Below are 21,612 nucleotides of genomic sequence, written 5' to 3' on the forward strand. Positions count from 1 at the left end.
CAAGAAACTGTTTCAGACTGGAGAAGACCAGAGTGGCATGACAATTAGATGTAACACATGCTCCTAGAGTGATCCTTTCTATTAAAAAGGGGGATACTGGAACAATTGGCAGAATTTGAGTAGGACATCTAAACAAAGAGTGTAAGACACTTCTCCACACTATTCTTACGATGCTGTATGAACCTATTTTATTTTGTTGTCATTGCTGCTGTTTATTTTTGAGAGAGAGAGAGAGAGACAGAAAGTGCACATGGGAGGATCAGAGAAAGAGAGACACAGAATCTGAAGCAGGCTCCAGACTCTGAGCCGTCAGCACAGAGCCCAATATGGGGCTCAAACCCATGAACCATGAGATCATGATCTGAGCCGAAATCAGAGGCTCAACCGACTGAGCCACTCAGGCGCCCTGAGTATGAACCTATTTTCAAATATTTTCTTTTTTTTAACTCACTCTGATTTCTGGGGCACCTGGATGGCTCAGTCAGTGAAGCATCCGACTTCGGCTCAGGTCATGATCTCACAGTTCTTGAGTTTGAGCCCCATATCAGACTCTCTGCTGTCATCTCAGAACCCATTTGGGATCCTCTGTTCCCCCCTCTCTCTCTGCCCCTCCCCTACTCTCTCTCTCTCTCTCTCTCTCTCTCTCAAAAACAAATAAAAATTTTTTAAAAAATACTCACTCTGATTTCTATAGAGAGTAAACTAAATCAGACCACAGGTAGAGTGAGGGAGACCAGTTGAGAGCTCTGGTAGACACCCAAGTGCAGAATGACCATAGCATGGGCTGGAGAGGGGTGGTAGAAAAGAGAGAAGTGAACACAGTAGGGACATCTTTTGAGATAAAATTAAAAGGATTTGTAAATAGACAGGACGATGGTGATATGCATTAGAAGGAGGTATGGATGCCTCCCAGGTGAGCTTGGTTAAGTAGGTGAATGTGTCATTCACTAATACATGTAAGAATGAGAAGGAAAGACCTGGCTTGTCCAAAACATGTGAGTGGGTATGTTCAATAGATAGTTCAACATGTGGGCATGGCGCTCAGATGAGAGGTTGTATTATCTTCCAATCCAAGTGGCTTTAGAATAACCAACATTATCTATTTTTGGATACATGTATATATGTAAAATAAAATATCCATATACATGGATACATGTATGTATGTATATATTTAGAGTTTTTGTGTTTTTGATCTCTTAGTTTCTCATAAAGGTATATTAAAAATCTTACATTATGGGGCACCTGGGTGGCTCAGTAGGCCTGCTTCAGATTCTGTGTCTCCTTCTCTCTCTCTCTTTCTCTCTGCCCCTCCCCTGCTCATGCTCTCTGTCTCTCAAAAATAAATAAATGTTAAAAAAAAAACTTTAAAAAATCTTACATTATAATTCGGATTGCCAATTGGTCCAATTCTGTCAATATTCTGTTTGTTTCTCTGTAATCAAATCTAAACTCTTACTGCTCTCAACGGGATAGGCTCAAATGTCAACAGGCAAGATACCAGGGGCAGGGGAGCAGGAAAATGACTTTATTCAGAAAACCAGCAAACCAAGGAGATGGTAGACAACTGTCCTAAAGACTCATCTCCCCTCAGCATGAAATTTGAGCTTCTTTTATGTTAGCAGAAGGGGGAAGTGGGAAGGGCTTGGAGTCAAAAGGTGACAGACATCTATAACACAAGAGGAAGGTCATGTAAATTATTTGTCCTTGGTCAGTTGACCTCTGCATACAGGAATCTGATCTTGTCATTCTAGCAAATAAACATAGTATAGTCATTTCTGTATGTCCTTCTTTATCTCCTTGGGTGAGGTAGGTTTTGGAAAAAGAGCAGTTTTTACCACTCAGCTGTAACAAGCTTATGTGCAGAGCTAAGCAAAGGTTTCCTAGCTATACAGTTTCACAGCAGCAAGAGAAATAAAAGCAATATGGAGTCAGACGTGCTAAGTTACTCCCTGTTACATACCTTAGACCTCTGTGATTGGGAACATATACATTCACAAGCTAGAGTGTATTATGCTAAGCAAAATAAGTCAGAGAAAGATGAGTACCATATGATTTCATTCATATGTGGAATTTAAGAAGCAAAATTAACAAAAGAGGGGGAAAAAAGAGACAAACCAAAAAACAGAAGGTTAACCTCTTAACCATAGAGAACAGAGGGTTACAGAGGGGAGGTAGGTGGAAGGATGAGTAAAATAGATGATGGGGATTAAGAGCACACTTATTGTCCAACTCTTGGTTTCAGCTCAGGTCATGATCTCACAGTTTGTGAGATTGAGCCCCACGCTGTCAGCACAGAACCTATTAAGGTTCTCTCTCTCCCTCTCCCTGTGCCTTTCCTCCACTTGCGCTCTTTCTCACACTCTCTCAAAACAAGTAAACTTAAAAAAAATAGTACACTTACCATTATGAGGACTCAGTTACTATATTGTACCCCTGAAACTAATATAACATTGTATGTTAACTACACTAGAATTAAAATAATAATAATTCTTTTAACTTAGTAAAAAGTGTTGGCAAGAATATAAAGAAATTGGAGCCTTCATGCGTTGCTGGTATGAGTGGGAAATGGAGAGGCTGTTTTGCAGAGCAGCTTGGCAGTTCTTCAAAACGTTAAGCACACAGTTGCATGGGGCGCCTGGCTGGCTCAGTCAGTTGAGCGTCTGACTCTTGATGTTGGCTCAGGTCATGATCCCAGAGTCATGGGATCAAGCACTGCATCGGGCTCCACATGTGGAGCCTGCTGAAGATCCTCTCTCTCCCTCTCCTTCTCTCTCTCTCTCTCCCTCTGCCCCTCTCCCCAGCTAGTGCTCTCTCTTTCTTTTTAAAATTTAAAAAAAGGTGGGGTGGGGGACCAAGATGGCAGAACAGCACAGAAGATTTTTTTGCATCTCTTGTCCAAGAAATACAGCCAGATCAACACTAAACCATCCTGCACACCTAGAAAACTGATTTGAGGATTAATTAACACAACAATCTGCACAACCTGAACCACAGAACTCAGCGGTACCCAACTCAGAGAGGTGAACTGGGGGAAAGAGAAGCTGCTGGGGGCAGGGAGCTGTTTTTGCTTGTGGAGAGAGGACGGAGATCGGGGGAGAATATGGGAAAGCATCCCCCCAAAAGCAGCTGGAGAGAAAGTGGAAAAGTGGAAACAGTTGCAGGGACTGAACCAAAAAGGGAGAAAGGAGAGGGTCTAAATTCCATTAAGACTATAAACGGGGAATGCAGAGTCTGAAACTCTGCAGCTCGATACCTGGCGGTGCTCTGGTGAGAAGGGTGAATCCCCAGGAGCAGAGCAAAGTCTGGGGGTCTTTGGGCCACAGGGGAGAGGCGGTTTCCCTCTCTGGAGGACATCTGGTAGAGGCTGTGTGCCCCAGTGGACCCAGGAGAACAACCACATTCACTGGTGCTGGAACAAGGTCATTGGGGGTGAAGCCTGGTGCCAAATGCGTGTTGTGATATTCCATAATCCCTGAAGTGCTGCTGCTACACGATCGTGTGAACTCTTTCTGGGGCTGGCTGGCACCCAGCTGCGGTCTCTGGGCTTCAGCAGCAGCACGATCCCGCGAACAATCCTGGGTGTGGCCAGCACCCAGCCACTGCTCAGTGAGACTCTCCTGCAGAGGGGCAGAATGGGTCAAAGCCGCAGTCCCTCAGAAGTGAGGGGTTGGGAAACACAGCCGCATCTGAGATAAAACTAAAGAGGGAGGTGTTGCCTGGGGCTTGGTCACTGACAGTGTAAAAGCATGGAGTGGACAAAAGCTGGAGACGAAGAACAGGTGCACGATTGCTGATCGGGGAGAACTGAGTCCCAATACTAGAGACTGAGTAGCTGGGTGACGCCATTTTCACTGCTACTGCGCATGCGCATACCCACCTACAAGCGCCACACCAACCCACCCCAGTAGCTAAGCAGTGCCATCTAGTGGAGAGCAGAGCCATTACCCTAAGCCCCGTCCAACTGGGCCAACCTTCCTCTTCAGGAACACAAATCTCTCCAGCTGCTTAGTTTACGGACTACATAGTGCTTCAAAGTTTGACTTCTAGGTGAAAATGAAGTAATTTCAATCGTCTCTCAGTCTGTTCACTGGTCCAACTATTCAATTATTTTCTCTTTTGCATTTCCTTTCTTTTTCTTAAATGCAGAAAGAGAAAAAATTTATTTTTATTTTCAATTTCTATTAAAAATATTTTTAATTTTTTTCTATTATTTTTTTACTTTTGTGTACATTTTTTCAACTTCTATTTTACTTACATAATTTCATTTTATTCTATTTCAGTGTATTCGTTTTTTCAAATTTTCAAATGATTTCCTTTTTTTTCTTTCTCCATTTCTCTATCAAGACCCTTCCAACAACCAGACAAAAACACACTTAGGATCTGGGGCACCTGGGTGGCTCAGTGGATTGAGCGTCCGACTTCAGCTCAGGTCATGATCTCGCAGTCCATGAGTTTGAGCCCCGCATCAGGCCCTGTGCTGACAGTTCGGAGCCTTGAGCCTGATTCTGATTCTGTGTCTCCCTCTCTCTCTGCCCCTCCCCTGCTCATGCTCTGCCTCTATCACTCTCAAAAATGAATAAATGTTAAAAAAATTTTTTTAAAAACACACCTAGGATCTGACATCATTTATTTGATTTGTGTATGTGCATGTTGTTTTTAATTTTTTATTTCAATCTTCCTTTTTTAACTTAACTATTTTAATTTTTTTACCTCATTAATTCCTTGTCTCCCTTCAAAATGATGAAATGAAGGAATTCACCCCAAAAGAAAGAACAGGAAGAAACAACAGCCAGAGACTTAACCAACACAAATACAAGCAAGATGTCTGAACCAGAATTTAGAATCACGATAATAAGAATACTAGCTGCAGTCGAAAATAGATTAGAATCCCTCTCTGCGGAGATAAAAGAAGTAAAAGCTAGTCAGGATGAAATAAAAAATGTTGTAACTGAGGCAATCTCTAATGGATGCCACAGTGGCAAGGATGGATGAGGCAGAGCAGAGAATCAGTGACAAACTTATGGAGAATAATGAAGCAGAAAAAAAGAGGAAGACTAAAGCAGAAAAAAAGAGGGATATTAGGGCAAAAGAGCACAATTGAAGAATTAGAGAAATCAGTGACTCATTAAAAAAGGAACAACATCAGAATAACAGGGGTCCCAGAAGAGGAAGAGAAAGGAATAGGGGTAGAAGGGTTATGTGAGCAAATCATAGCAGAAAACTTTCCTAACCTGGGGAAAGACACAGACATCAAAATCCAGGAAGCAGAGGACTCCCATTAGATTCAACAAAAACTGACTATCAACAAGGCATATCATAGTCAAATTCACAAAATACTCAGGCAAGGAAAGAATCATGAAAACGGCAAAGGAAAAAAACTCCTTAACTTACAAGGAAAGACAGATCAGGTTTGCAGCAGACCTATCCACAGAAACATGGCAGGCCAGAAAGGAGTGGCAGGATATATTCAATGTGCTGTATCAGAAAAATATGCAGCCAAGAATTCTTTATCCAGCAAGGCTGTCATTCAAAATAGGAGAGATTAAAAGTTTCCCAGACAAACAAAAATTAAGGGACTTCATGACCACTAAACCAGTCCTGCAAGAAATTTTAAGGGGGACTCTATGAGGGGAGAAAAGACTAAAACAAACAAACAAACAAACAAACAAACAAATAAAGACCAAAAGCAACAAAGACTAGAAAGGACCAGAGAACCCCACCAGAAACTCCAACTCTACAAGCAACATAATGGTAATAAATACATATCTTTCAGTACTCACTGTAAATGTCAATGGACTAAATGCTGCAATCAAAAGACATACGGTAACAGAATGGATAAGAAAAAAAGATCCATCTATATGCTGTTTACAAGAGACCCATTTTAGACCTAAACCACCTTCAGATTGAAAATGAGGGGATGGAGAACCATCTATCATGCTAATGGTCAACAAAAGAAAGCCAGAGTAGCCATACTTATATCAGACAGTCTAGGCTTTAAAATAAAGACTGTAACAAGAGATGAAGAAGGGCATTATATCATAATTAAGAGGTCTATCCACCAAGAAGACCTAACAATTGTAAACATTGATGCTTCAAATGTGAGAGCACCCATACATATAAATCGATTAACCACAAACATAAAGAAACCCATTGATAATAATACCATAATAGTAGGGGACTTCAACACCCCACTTACAACAATGGACAGATCCTCTAATCAGAAAACCAACAAGGAAACAATGGCTTTGAATGACACACTGGATCAGATGACTTAATAGATACATTCAGAACATTTCATCCTAAAGCAGCAAAATTCACATTCTTCTCCAGTGCACATGGAACATTCTCCAGAATAGACCACATACTGGGACACAAATCAGCCCCAAGTAAGTACAAAAAGATTGAGATCATACCGTGCATATTTTCAGACCACAACGCTGTGGAACTCAAAAACAACCACAAGAAAAAAAAATTGGAAAGGGAACAAATACTTGGAGACTAAAGAACATCCTACTAAAGAATTCTTCATCCTCCAAGAATTTAAAGAGGAAATTAAAAAGTACATGGAAGCCAATGAAAATGATAATACCACAACCCAAAACCTCTGGGATGCAGGAAAGGTGGTCATAAGAGGAAAGTGTATAGCAATCCAGGACTTCCTAAAGAAGTAGGAAAGGTCTCAGATACACAACCTAAGCTTACACGTTAAAGATCTGGGAAAAGAACAACAAATAAACCCAAAACCAGCCAAAGGCAGGAAATAATAAAGATTAGAGCAGAAATTAATGCTATCGAAACCCAAAAAACAGTAGAACAGATCAATGAAACCAGCAGCTGGTTCTTTGAGAGAATTAACAAAATTGATAAACCCCTAGCCAGTTTAATCAAAAAGAAAAAGGAAAGGATCCAAATAAATAAAATCAAGAATGAAAGAGGAGAGATCACAACCAACACAGCAGAAATAAAAACAATAATAAGATAATATTATTTGCAATTGTATGCCAATAAAATGGGTAATCTGGAAGAAATGGACAAATTCCTAGAAACATATACACTACCAAAACTGAAACGGGAAGAAATAGGAAATTTGAACAAACCCATAACCAGTTAAGAAATCAAATTACTAATCAAAAGTCTCCCAAAAAACAAAAGTCCAGGGACAGATGGCTTTCCAGGGGAATTCTACCAAACATTTAAGGAAGAATTAACACCTATTCTCTTGAAGCTGTTCCAAAAAAATAGGAATGAAGGGAAATTTTCCAAACTCTTTCTATGAAACCAGCATTACCTTGATTCCAAAACCAGACAAAGACCCCGCTAAAAAGGAGAACTATAGACCAATTTCCCTGATGAACATGCAAGCAAAAATCCTCAATAAGATATTAGCCAACTAGATCCAACAGTACATTAAAAAAATTATTCACCATGACCAAGTGGGATTTATACCTGGGATGCAGGGCTGGTTCAATATCTACAAAACAATCAATGTGATTCATCACATCGATAAAAGAAAGGACAAGAACCATATGATCCTCTCAATAGATGCAGAGAAACCATTTGACAAAATGCGGTATCCTTTTTTGATAAAAAACCCTCAAGAAAGCAGGGGTAGAAAGATCATACCTCGATATCATAAAAGCCATATATGAGAGACCCAATGCTAATATCATCCTCAATGGGGAAAAACTGAGAGCTTTCCCCCTAAGGTCAGGAACAAGACAGGGATGTCCAATCTCGCCACTATTATTCAACATACTATTGCAAGTCTTAGCCTCTGCAATCAGACAACACAAAGAAATAAAAGGCATCCAAATCATCCAGGAGGAGGTCAAACTCACACTCTTCGCAGATGACAGGATACTCTATATGGAAAACCCAAAAGATTCCACCAAAAAACTGCTAGAACTGATCCATGAATTCAGCAAAGTGTCAGGATACAACATCAATGCACAGAAATCGGTTGCATTCCTATACACCAACAATGAAGCAACAGAGAAATCAAGGAATCGATCCCATTTACAGTTGCACCAAAAACCATAAAATACTTAGGAATAAATCTAACCGATGAGGTGAAAAATCTATACACTGAAAACTATAGAAAGCTTATGAAAGAAATTGAAGAAGACACAAAAATATGGGAAAATATTCCATGCTCCTGGATAGGAAGAACAAATATTGTTAAAATGTCAATACTAACCAAAGTAATCTACATATTCAATGCAATACCTTTCAAAATAACACCAGCATTCTTCACAGAGCTGGAACAAACAATCCTTAAATCTGTATGGAACCAGAAAAGACTCCAAATAGCCAAAGCAATCTTGAAAAAGAAAACCAAAGCAGGAAGCATCACAATCCTGGACTTTAAGCTGTATCACAAAGCTGTAATCATCAAGACAGTATGGTACTGGCACAAAAACAGACACTCAGATCAATGGAACAGAATAGAGAACCCAGAAATGGACCCACAAACGTATGGCCAACTAATCTTTGACAAAGAAGGAAAGAACATCCAATGGAATAAAGACGGTCTCTTCAGCAAGTGGTGCTGGGAAAACTGGGCGGCAACATGCAGAAAAATGAACCTGGACCACTTTCGTGCACCATACACAAAAATAAACTCAAAATGGATGAAAGGCCTAAATGTAAGACAAGAATCCATCAAAATCCTCGAGGAGAAAGCAGGCAAAAACCTCTTTGATATTGGCTGCAGCAACTTCTTACTCAACACATCTCCAGAGGCAAGGGAAACAAAAGCAAAAATGAACTACCGACACCTCATCAAAATAAAAAACTTCTGCACAGCAAAAGAAACAAGCAGCAAAACTAGAAGGCAACTGACAGAATGGGAAAAAAATATTTGCAAACGACATATCAGATAAAGGGTTAGTATCCAAAATCTTTAAAGAACTTCTCAAACTCAACACCCCAAAAACAAATAATCCAGTGAAAAAATGGGCAAAAGACATGAATAGACACTTCTCCAAAGAAGACATCCAGATGGCCAACCGACACATGAAAAAATGCTCAACATCACTCATCATCAGGGAAATACAAATCAAAACCACAATGAGATACCACCTCACACCTGTCAGGATGGCTAACATTAACAACCCAGGCGACAACAGATGTTGGCGAGGATGCAGAGAAAGAGGATCTCTTTCGCATTGTTGGTGGGAATGCAAGCTGGTGCAGCCACTCTGGAAAATAGTATGGAGGTTCCTCAAAAAATTAAAAATATAACTACCCTACAACCCAGCAATAGCACTACTAGGTATTTATCCAAGGGATACAGGTGTGCTCTTTCAAAGGGGCGCATGCACCCCAATGTTTATAGCAGCGCTATCAACAATAGCCAAAGTATGGAAAGAGCCAAAATGTCCATCAACTGATGAATGGATAAAGAAGATGTGGTATATGTATACGATGGAGTATTACTCGCCAATCAAAAAGAATGAAATCTTGCCATTTGCAACTACGTAGATGGAACTAGAGGGTATTATGCTAAGTGAAATTAGTCAGAGAAAGACAAGTATCATATGACTTCACTCATATGAAGCCGTTAAGACACAGAACAGATGAACACAAGGGAAGGGAAGTAAAAATAATATAAAAACAGTGAGGGGGACAAACATAACGGACTCTTAAATATGGATAACAAACAGAGGGTTACTGGAGGGGTTGTGGGAGGGGGGATGAGCTAACTGGGCAAGGGGCATTAAGGAATCTACTTGTGAAATCATTGTTGCGCTATATGCTAATTAACTTGGATGTAAATTTTAAAAATAAAAAATAATTAAATAATTTTAAAAATAAGAATAAAAAATAAAGTACAAATTTTTAATATTATTTGATAATTGTATTTTCTTTTTTCTACTACTCACTAATTTCAACTATCTTCATCAGTATCTGCATCAATATCTTCATCAATATCCCGTCTACTTTCTTTACATTTATTTTGCTGTTTTTGTTCCATTTTCTTAGGTTCAAGCCTACACTAACTTACTTTCAAATTTTTACATTTATATGTTAAATGTTCATTATAGAAATGCTGATGCCCTGAGCCTTAGATACGAAGAAGAGAGTGGGGGCACTGAGGCTCACCAGTCTAGCTGTGACAAACCATGACCTTGGATGCTACATGGTTGGGTACCCAAGCACTTAGTGTTCTGCTCACTAGGCTGATTTTGTATGCACCAGAACCCTGCCCAGGCTTGGGCCCTGGGGAGATGAAATCAAAAAGATGGGTTCAACTCCTCCCAAGAGAAGGAGCTCCATCCCCAATATAAAATGTCAGCCCAGTCCTAGACTCTCCTATCTCCTGCCTGCAACACCATGAAGACTGAATGGATCCTCTTTTCTCTATGTCTCCTCATCTTGTCTATGCCCCTCCAGACACTTTCAGGCATCCTGTTTCCTTTACCTCTCAGAAAACAATTGTGTGAAAGTGGACATCTTGGAGGTAAGGCAAAATAGGAAGGGCAGCCCAGGAGAACACTGTGAAGGTGAAGGTGATCTAGGCAGCCTGGGTGATAGGCAGTAATGAAGTCCTGCTTTTATCTTACACCACACAGCCCTAGAGCATCTAATTCCAGAAGTTTCATTCATTTCTGTCTATGGATTGGAGAAGGAGGAAGACAGAAAATAGAATCAAGTTTTTTCCAAGGGATTTCAGTGGAAGAGGAGGGGGATTGTGAAAATTGGATTAATGTAAGGAGTGTCCAGAAAACCTCTTTATTGTTGTGTGTGGGTGTGGGTGTGTGTGTATTAGATGAACTTTAATTCTACTTAAGGCATATATACAGGACCACTCTGCATTCCACAGATATGGAGAAGCAAAGGCCATCATTCACACACTTGGGGCACTCACAGCTACTTATCATGATGGACACATGTGGAAGACTCATGTATCCATGACTAAATGTGGCAAAGTCCCAGTTGTGGGTGAGGGCTGGAGTTGGACTTCAGGAAGACTGACATTAACTCATTCTTTGTCTCCAACATGGCCGTCATTGTTCCTGCTCTGACCACCCACCTCCATGGTCTCAGTGAGGCCAGGTGAGTCTGCATGGTAGGTAAAAGGGGAGGGGCGTAGCTAGATGGGAGAGGACACAGACACTGGTGGAAGGAAGGAAGATCTTTTGCAAATTAAGCATTTTGAGCCTATCCTTCAGGAGTAGATGTAGACAGACAAAGGCCTTTTTAGCTTGTGTTTGCAGAGACTCTGTAAAAGTAAAGTAAGGGCTCTGACCTATGGCCTTGGGGAAGCAGATGACATGTTTACTTCCAGTGCCATGGGAAAGCCCGTGGAGAGTCAGGAAATGGGATGTATTTAATATGAAATTCTGTGATAGAGCGCAGAAGCCTCAGGTCCTTCTTGCTGTCCACTCCACCTTACCGTCCTTCTCCAATTATCTGAGTCACTGACCCAGGCCGTAGTCTAGAATCATTGCCCCATATCACATATACAGTGATATTTTTGCTGAAGGAACTCTCCCAATGAAAAAGTAACAGGTAGATTCACATGGGCTGATGACCATCAGTCATCTGAGTCCATGAGGAAAAGAATGTCCGCTTGGCAGTAGAAAAGCAAACCTGGGGTGCCTGGATTACTCAGTCGGTTAAGCGATGGACTTTGGCTCAGGTCATGATCTCGTGGGTCACAAGTTTGAGCCCTGTGTAGGGCTCTGTGCTGACAGCTTGGAGCTGGAGGCTGCTTCGGATTCTGTGTCTCCCTCTCTCTCTGCCCCTCCCCCACTTGCTTTTGTGCTCTCTCTCTCTCTCTCTCTCTCTCTCTAAGATAAGTAAACATTAAAATTTTTTTAAAAAAAGAAAAGAAAAGAAAACCTGACTCTGGGATTCTCATGCCCAGAAATCTGCAACTATCCTCTGGTATTTGGCACCTGTAAGTCAGTTTATACGAGATTCTACTACAACACCTTGACATTTTTGTGTGAGCCCTTCGTCTTCTCTGGCTGTGGAGGCAACAGAAACAACTTTAAACATAAATTTCTCTGCGAAAAATTTTGTATTCCTGAAAAGTAAGTCTCTCAGCTCCTCACCCAACCCCCAATGACACCAAATACTAGAAACCCTGGTTTTTCAGTAAAAAGCAAGAAAGAGGCCAGGGGAAATTGAACAATGGGACAAGATTGTACCTGGGTTGGGGACGATCAGTCACAGGCACAAATTTCAAGGTCTCAGGTCATTTAGTCCAACAAAACTCTTTTGAAATTGTGAAAATCAGAGCCCAGAGAGGCTAACAACGAGAGGCTCATTCAGAAGAAGGACATGGGTCCAGACGCCCAAGCTCTCCACCCAACAACTCACCACTACCATGATCACCTCAGGTCTTTAAGATCCTATTCAACCCCTATTTTTGCACAGTTAAAAAGCAAAGTAGTGAGAATGGGCAGAGTAGTTCAGTATCTATAGTGAATGGCGACACAATAGCCTTAGACTCAAGAGCAGAGACCTCACTTTATTAATTTGTATGTCCTCAGAGTAGAGTACTATACTGGCTCACTAACATTTTATGGATGCATTGTGGATCAGGATGGTATAGGAATTAAAAACCCATTTGCAACTACATGGATGGAACTGGAGGATATTGTGCTAAGTGAAATTAGTCAGAGAAAGACAAAAGTCATATGACTTCACTCAAATGAGGACTTTAAGAGACAAAACAGATGAACATAAGGGAAAGGAAACAAAAATAATATAAAAACAGGGAGGGGGACAAAACAAAAGAGACTCATAAACATGGAGAACAAACTGAGGGTTGTTGGAGGGGTTGTGGGAGGGGGGATGGGCTAAATGGGTAAGGGGCATTAAGGAATCTACTGAAATCATTGCTTCACTATATACTAGTTTGGATGTAAATTTTAAAAAATTAAAAAATAAAGTTAAAAAAAAAAAAGCTCTGAAGTTCTGCTGAAATGTAAAAGACCCATGGATTCTACCAAAGGTGCTAACAATTGCTACATTTATTTATTAACAGAGACAGAGGCAGTGGAAGAAAGGAAACCCAACACAACATAAGGAAGAAATGAAGAAAAAGGAATATTCCTTATGCAAAAGTCTGCCAAAATAATTCTGAATATAAATGGGACTATTACTGGAAGATTTTGAATTCAGAATTCTTGCTGATTTCCTTGCTCAGATTTGCCTTTCACGCTGATTATATGTATAAAAATTTAACTGAAAACTTCCTGCATGTCAGCCCCGGTCTAAATTCATTCATCTCTCCCATCCTAGATTCTTCCAGTGTAAACCACTGATGACCTCTCTGAAGATACCAACCTACCCATGTAATGAATTCATCTGCATAAAGGCCATCATTGTTGGCACCTCCTTGGCATGACCCGCCAAAACTGAGTTTGCTCCTGTATTTTGTCACTGACCCCAGTGGATTTCCATATAAGTGGCACTAAAATAATCCTCATTAAGTTGTTTCATCTGCCCCAAATCAATGAGCATTCAACCCTCAACAATGCTCATATTCTAGGGAAATATCTCCAGTGCCCCAGGGACCAGGAATATAGAAATTATGACTTTACACCTGGAAGCTGCAAATCTTGAATGAAGCTGAACTTCTATAATCAGAGTATGGAGAGTCATTCCCCTTTGCCCTGACTTCCCTATTCACATTCTCATCAAGGACCCAGCTTCACAAAGGAGTCCAGTGATACGAGCATTCTAAGGACCATAAACACTGGGGGGCACTGTAGCCCAGGGTAAGTCCATATATGGGTATGCTAAGTCAATCCCAACAATGGCAACCCCTGCCTCTGGACTTTGGGCACAGCCTTGGAGACATCTCAGGAATTGGCAGGAAGCATAGGTTAAAGACGTCAGTCACCCTGGCCCTTCACCCAGGAACTGTTCCTGTGTAAAAAGGGACAAATGAAAAAGGTAGTTTCTGGGTATTGAACCAAAGTCTAGTAACCCAGACCATTCTGAATCCATAGAAAACTTCTTCCTAGGCCTGGCATCACGGGTATGACCTATCTGGTGCACATTCATGGATTCTGAAGACTTCCCACCCTCTGACTGTTGTGAAACACAGTGTCACATAAACAAGTATAAATGAGTGTAATTTCCTTGAAAACTCTTTCAGAACTGTAGTCTAGTATTCCAAAGAATTACTATAAGTAAAGTACTCTCTGAAGACAATTAGTATCCAAAGTCCATTTTAGCCTCAGGTTTTCAGATTTCTCCTGGGCGCTCAAGTGATTGTCCAAGTTTCCTTCTCACTCAATCCTAAATTTGCCTGTTGGATGGTTTGTGTGTGTGTTGTCTGAGGTGCTGAAGGATGATATTCACAAGTGCCAACAAAGATCAGTAAAAAGGCACAAAGCCACACAACATTTGCAGGCCTTCCTACAGAACTACATACCCAAGGAGTAATACAGGACATCAATTAATGAGAAACCCAAATGAATTTCACATTAAATTCAAGTGAGATATTTTGAGGGGGTGATCACTGATAAAAGGGGGGCCACAGATGACAACATAAAGCAAGGTCTTGGGGTACACCAAGGACAGAACGAAAAGATTACAGTCCTGAGTCTGGTCTCTTCCCAAGGTCATATCTGATCACCAGAGAAACTCGAAGGTTTGGTTTCTGATTCCAAGAGGCCCCAGAAAGAAGGAATTTGTGCAGCAGACCTTGGAATGTGGCACAAGTCTGCCTGTCATTCGAGAGATACTCAGTGCCTTCCACCCTCACATCTGGGTGCAGAGCAGAACCTGGGAGAAGATGGAAAGAAGGGAGATCTAATGATCATCATGAAGACACTGATCTCTTCCCCCATCTAACCATCCCATTCCATCCCCTGCAGGGGAATAAATAGGGTAGGAGAAAAGCTCCAACCCTTCCTCAGGCTAGCCTTCACTGGGTCTGGTAGATCATTCTCCCCACATGAAATTCCATATCCAGCAGCCTGACACCAGTTCCATCCTGCCAAGCTCTCTTTATCAGATCCGTCCTTGATCTGGCCACTTCAAAACCTCATTAGTTCTATCTGCTGTTGCCAGAATAATTATCCTCAAGCACCATTTCTGTTTCTCAGGCCCTTGATTCAAGACACACACTGCCTGTGGTTAAGATTTTAACCAAATATCCAGGTCTCCCATGTCTGCCCCATATTATTACTGTTTCCTATACTTTTGTCTCAACTTCACGAGTCTTTTTATGAGTAGCATGGACTTTGAGAGAGGAGAGTGACCTAATCCAATTCTGACCTATTGTACTTACTGGAACGAAAGGTCTGAAGTGTGAGGTGACTTGACAAATGCCCCTGTTATCTCATAGTTTCATTTATGTTTTATACCTCGACTCTCAGTTGGGAACTTTCTTCCATGCACGATGCATTCTCTCCTTCTTCATTCATTCAGCACGTTCGTTGAGCACCTACTGTAAGCCAGATACCATATGAGGCATGGGATAAAGTAGTGAGCAGAGAGGGCCATACCCTGTTCTCATGGAATTGACAATCTAAAGAGGAGACAGACATTTATCCAATAACCACCCAGGTACCTGATGATAAATGTTAATACACGATCTACAAGAAAGGCATAGGGTGTTATTAGCAGGTGCAGTAGAGGAACTTAACCTGTCAATAGATTCAGCAAATCCTTTCCAGAATAAATGATATTTAAGCTGACATCTGAAGCATAACAAGGCACAGGGGGGGACAGGCATTCCCACCAGAGAGAATGATAACGTGAATACCTTGAGGCAGGATAAAGCATAACATATTCTGAGAATTGAATGTGCTCCCATAGAGCTGGGGGCACAGTGAGGATATGGAGGTTAGCAGGCCCAGGTCATCTGTATGACTTTATATGTCAGGAAAAGAAGTTTAGATTTATTTCAACTGTGATGAATAAAAATGGAGGTTTTCAGGGGCACCTGGGTGGCTCAATCAGTTGAGCATCTGACTCTTGATTTCCACGCAGGTCATGATCTCACAGTCTGTGAGTTTGAGCCCCACATCGGGCTCAGCACTGACAGTGCACAGCCTTCTTGGGATTCTCTCTCTCCCTCTCTCTCTGCCCTTCCCACTCTGCCCCCAAATTAAATACATAATTTTTCTTTAGGGGCGCCTGGGTGGCGCAGTCGGTTAAGCGTCCGACTTCAGCCAGGTCACGATCTCGCGGTCCGCGAGTTCGAGCCCCGCGTCGGGCTCTGGGCTGATGGCTCCGAGCCTGGAGCCTGTTTCCGATTCTGTGTCTCCCTCTCTCTCTGCCCCTCGCCCGTTCGTGCTCTGTCTCTCTCTGTCCCAAAAATAAATAAACGTCGAAAAAAAAATTTTTTTAAATAAATACATAATTTTTCTTTAATGGAGGGTTTCAAAAAGAAGAACAATGTTTCTAAGAGACCAGTCAGGGAATTCTGGTTCTGAGCACGGCAGAATAGCTTATATCAAACTATTCTACAGATGACGATTATATTATCTTGACAAAATGGAAAAAACAACGGTTTTAAGTCACTGGAGAGTGACCAAAATTAAGCAGAAGCTGGATAGGATTTAATCCTTGAAAGAAAAGAGCCACGGTGGAAGAGATCCACACACGGCTTTTCTCAGAGGAAGACCCCCAATCCAGCCTGAGCGAGGCAGATAAAGCTCAAGCAGAAAGCCATAGTCTTATGTCCTGAGACGTCAGAAGACAGCACTCAGGATGGACTCCCAAAGCAACTATGTATCAAGGGAGGAAATCCAAAGAGGAGACAACCACAAGAGGGAATCTCCAACATTGTTATACAACCTCCTCTCAAATCCCTGATTGTCTCCCCAGTCTCTTATATGCAGGTGATATTCCAAGAATCCAGCCAGGACAGAGGTGCCAAATTATCAGATAGGTTTCATAGCTTTGATTTTTTTATTCAAATCCTAGTTTGCTAACATATAATGTAGTATTGGTTTCAGGAGTAGAATTTAGTGATTCATCACTTACATCTAACACCCAGTGCTCATCCCAACAAGCACCCTCCTTAATGCCCTTCACCCATTTAGCCCATCTCCCCACCTAGCTCCCTTCCAGAAACCCTCAGTTTATTCTCTGTATTTAAGAGTCTCTTACGGTTTGCCTCCCTCTCTGTTTTTATCTTATTTTTCCTTCCCTTCCCCTATGTTCATCTGTTTTGTTTCTTAAACCCCACATGAGTGAAATCATATATTTGTCTTTCTCTGATTTATTTTGCTTCGCATAATACACTCTAAGTTCCATCCACATTGTTGCAAATGGCAAGATTTCGTTCTTGATTGCTGAGTAATATTCTGATATATACAGATTATATATACTATATATATATATAGTATATATATAGTAGTATATATATAGTATATATATATACTATATATATATAGTATAGTATATATATATTATATATATATTATAGTATATATATTATATATATAGTATATATATATTATATATATAGTATAGTATATATATATAGTATATATATATACATATATATTATAAAAAGGTGATATATACAGATATACATATATATCTGTATATATCACCTTTTTATATTTTTTTTAAAATAAGCAAATATTACTTTTATGACTTTTAAGAAATTGTTGGATTTTTTTCAAAATATGAAATAACCTAAGGATGATAATCTAAAAAACAAAACAAACAAACAACAAACAAAAACCCCAGCAGCATCAGCACCATTTGGGAGCTTGTTAGAAACATGGAATCTCAGGCCCACCAGCGAATTGCCAAATTAGAATTGCGTTTTAAAACTATCAGTCTGCTGGGGCGCCTGGGTGGCTCAGTCAGTTAACCGTCCAACTTCAGCTCAGGTCATGATCTCACGGTTCAGGGTTCAAGACCCGCGTTGGGCTCAGGCTCTGTGCTCACAGCTCAGAAGCTGGAGCCTGCTTTGGATTCTGTGTCTCCCTCTCTCTACCCCTTCCCAGCTCATGCTCTGTCTCTCTGTCTCACTCTCAAAAATAAATAAACATTAAAACTATTAGTCTGCTTTCTGTCTCTGTGGGTTTGTCCTGGACGTTCATGTGAGTGGAATTATACAATGTGTTCTTTTGTGCCTGACTTCTTTCACTTGGCATGGTGCTTTCAGGGGTTGTCCAGGTTGTGGTATGTGTCAGTACTCCATTCTTTTGCTGCTGAATAATGTCCCGTTGTGTGGGTATACCATACTTTGTCCATTCATCGGTTGATGAATATTTAGGTCGTTTCCACTTTTTGGTTGTTATAAGTGGTGCTACTGTGAGCATCGATTTTTTTTTCTAATTTTTTAAATTTTATTTTTATTATTTATTTTTGAGAGAGAAACAGAGTGCGAGTGGGGAAGGGGCAGAGAGAGGGAGATACAGAATCTGAAGCAGGCTCCAGGCTCCAGGCTCTGAGCTGTCAGCACAGAGCCGGACGTGGGGCTCAAACTCATGAACCATGAGATGATGAGCCCAGCCAAAGTCGGATACTTAACTGACTGAGCCACCCAGGCACCCCGGCAGACTAATAGTTTTAAAACGCAATTCTAATTTGGCAATTCTCTGGTGGACCTGAGAATCAGTTTTATGTATCAGTTTTAATATGGACACGTGTTTTCATTTCTTTAGGGTAAATATCTAGGAGTACAATTTCTGGGTCATGTGATAATGCTATGTTTACATTTTTTTAATGTTTATTTATTTTTTGAGAGAGACAGAGCATGAGTGGGGGAGGGTCAGAGAGAGGGAAACACAGAATCCAAAGCAGGCTCCAGGCTCTGAGCTGTCAGCACAGAGCCCGATGCAGGGCTCGAACCCACGGAGTACGAGATCATGATCTGAGCCAAAGTTGGACGCCTAACCATCTGAGCCACCCATGTACCCCATACATTTTTGATAAACTACCAAATTGCTTTCCAAAGTGGCTGCGCCATTTTGTGTTCCTTCCAGTAATGTTTGGGGGTTCCAATTTCTCTATATCCTTACCAACGCTTGTTATTCCTCATTAAAGAAAAAGAAATTACAGCTATCCTATCCTAGTGAGGATGAACCCGTTTAATGTTTCATTGTGATTTTGACTTACATTTTCTTAATGACTGATATTGGGCATCTTCTCATATGCTTATTGGCCATTGGTGTATCTTCTTGCGAGAATGTCAACTCAAGGCCTTTCCCCGGTTTGTAAAAAAAAAAAAAAAGAAAAGAAAAGAAAAGAAAAAAGAATTTGCCTTTTAACAAGACCAGTTGGTGATTTGTATGCTCATTTTGCAAGTACGAGCCTACGGAAAATCAGGAAGCATCAGGAAAGGAAATCTACCTGAGTAGCTTCTTACAACAAAAGTTTCTCCTGCACCAGCTGCCTTCTACCCATAAAATGTGAAACTCTTCACAGAGTCTATATGGCCCTGAGGATTTACAGTGAGCTGCCTCCATCCCTTTCCTGTTCCTAGTAGTGGCTTCTCTTTCAGGGAATTCTCTCCCCCCGTTCTGTGATGTCTTGTGAGGGCCAATTCCAGGAGCCTGCTGACCAACTGAAGCCAGAGAACCAGACCATTTCTCCACACATGGGGTGTGTAGGGGGCAGCACATTAGTTAAGATCAAAATTCCCAGCTAGGCCATTTTGCTCCCAGAGGACATTTGGCAATATCCAGAGACACTTTGGGTTGTCACAAATGAGGGTGAAGTCTGCTGGCCTCCAGTGGGAAGAAGCCAGGGATGCTGCTAAACATCACATAATACACAGGACAGTCCCTCCACCACAACACAGAATTACCCAGTCTAAAATGATAGTAGATCCAAGGTTGAGAAACCTTCAATTAGGAATCATATTCTTCCTCTCTCAGAAAAGCTAAAGAGAAAGTGAACATCGCTGTCACAGCAGTGCCACCACAATCCAATCTAGATGACCTTCCTGCTTAGACAATGTACTTCTTCCTCGTTGACCCTCTCCAGTGCCATCAGTTCCCAACCGTGGAGCCCCAGCTTTCCATGAATCATGTGAGCACCAGTATCGTCCCAACACATTCCTGGGTTTGCTTGATGTGAGATGTAAGGGAGATGATTCATTTCAGAAATACTAAATAAAGGGTATGCTGTCTAATTAATAATAGGTTTAGAATTTTTGGAAATATGTATGGACTCCCCCACACAACGGAGTCCCAAACCCTTAGACACTTCACTTCCTGGTTCTTCTCCCCCTCTCCATTTCACGGGCTTATTTTCACGGGCTTTGCAATGAGCATGCACCAAAGAAACAAAGGGAGGAGGGACTAAAAGTCTCTGCATCACCCCAGGGAATGTACACTTTTTCCAATCAGACTACTTTTTGCCTTACATGGGCATAGGCAACATCCCAGTAAGGCTGTAACCTCTGTAGTACTCAGCCAGTGAGGAATCAGGGGAGGGACTTGCATGCTGGGAGATAAATTGTCTGCTGTAGCTGCCACAAGTGTGCCTGTCCATCAGATACCCGCTCTTGCAAGAACGTTGATTAAAGCCTCACTTCACTGTGCTCCGAGTCTCGGCATCCCTCCTTTGATAGGGTCATTGGTCTTATTTCTAACACTGAGTTAAGCCAGTATCTTTCCGTTGCTGGTAACAAAGAACCCTGACCCACAACTACCTAGTCAGATGAGGGCTCCACTCCAGGGAAGGGTAGCCTCACCCAGCTGCTAGGCTAAGCATGCACATAAAGCATCAGCGAAGTAACGAAAAGTGTGGCTTTAAGGAACTTCACTAGAACTTGTAATCAGAAAACCAGAAAGAAACTATTTTAATTTCAGTCTAAATGTAAGCTCTTCATCAAGTACCTTAAACTGTTCATTCTTAGGAGCCCGGTGGTCTGGGCCACTGGTTGGGTATTGAGGCAAGCTTGCTTTAGCTTTGAGTTTCAGTGCTAAGAAGGCAGAAGAAAACAAGGGAGAGGAAAGAGACTAGATTGTTTCCATCTGGGCTCAGGGGAGAGAATGGTATAAAAAGAAGCCTATGTTCAAAAGACCAAAAAAAAAAAAATGTTAAAACTGGAAAAATATTAAAAATGGAAGATGTAACCTATAAAATGGAGCACCACAGGACAAGAGAGCCTAAAAATTAAAACCAGTATCCCTATGTATCAGGAAACATCCGTAGCAATCTATCTGCAAGCCCAAGAAGCATTGCAAAAAATAGAGGCTTTGCATCTAAATACACTTATTGGTCTAATTGCAGTGAGATTGAGAGTAAAAGCCTCTGAGGCCATTTGGCAAAGAACATGGGAAACACAGCAAGCGGCAGCTACAGAGTTCCAGGGTGTGGTTAAATATAAAAAAAAAAATTCTTATATATTTAAAGAAACCGAACACTTTAACAATTAAAAATCATGTCTAGGGGCGCCTGGGTGGCGCAGTCGGTTAAGCGTCCGGCTTTAGCCAGGTCACGATCTCGCGGTCCGTGAGTTCGAGCCCCGCGTCAGGCTCTGGGCTGATGGCTCAGAGCCTGGAGCCTGTTTCTGATTCTGTGTCTCCCTCTCTCTCTGCCCCTGCCCCGTTCATGCTGTGTCTCTCTCTGTCCCAAAAATAAAAAATAATAATAATAATAAAAATAAACGTTGAAAAAAAAATCATGTCTAGAGGCACCTGGGTGGCTCAGTCGGTTGGGCGT

The 21,612-nt window shown here is 41.3% G+C and overlaps 2 protein-coding genes across 3 annotated transcripts in view; one reads left to right on the top strand and one right to left on the bottom strand.

Moving 5' to 3' along the window:
• The window catches only part of WFDC10B (WAP four-disulfide core domain 10B), a 62,037-nt gene that overhangs the window by 36,390 nt on the left and 4,035 nt on the right, over positions 1 to 21,612 (bottom strand). The gene's annotated exons all lie outside the window — the stretch shown is intronic.
• LOC147582765 (kunitz-type protease inhibitor 3-like) lies at positions 10,278 to 13,363 on the top strand. Its single transcript, XM_086702816.1, has 4 exons — positions 10,278 to 10,462; positions 11,050 to 11,058; positions 11,873 to 12,041; positions 13,258 to 13,363. Exons 1-4 carry the CDS (start codon positions 10,336 to 10,338, stop codon positions 13,361 to 13,363), a joined length of 411 nt encoding a protein of 136 aa, XP_086558942.1. The 5' UTR covers positions 10,278 to 10,335.

The sequence above is a fragment of the Puma concolor genome, chromosome A3, assembly GCF_028749965.1.
Source record: "Puma concolor isolate L17-30 chromosome A3, mPumCon1.1.hap2, whole genome shotgun sequence".
Classification (NCBI taxonomy): Eukaryota; Metazoa; Chordata; class Mammalia; order Carnivora; family Felidae; genus Puma; species Puma concolor.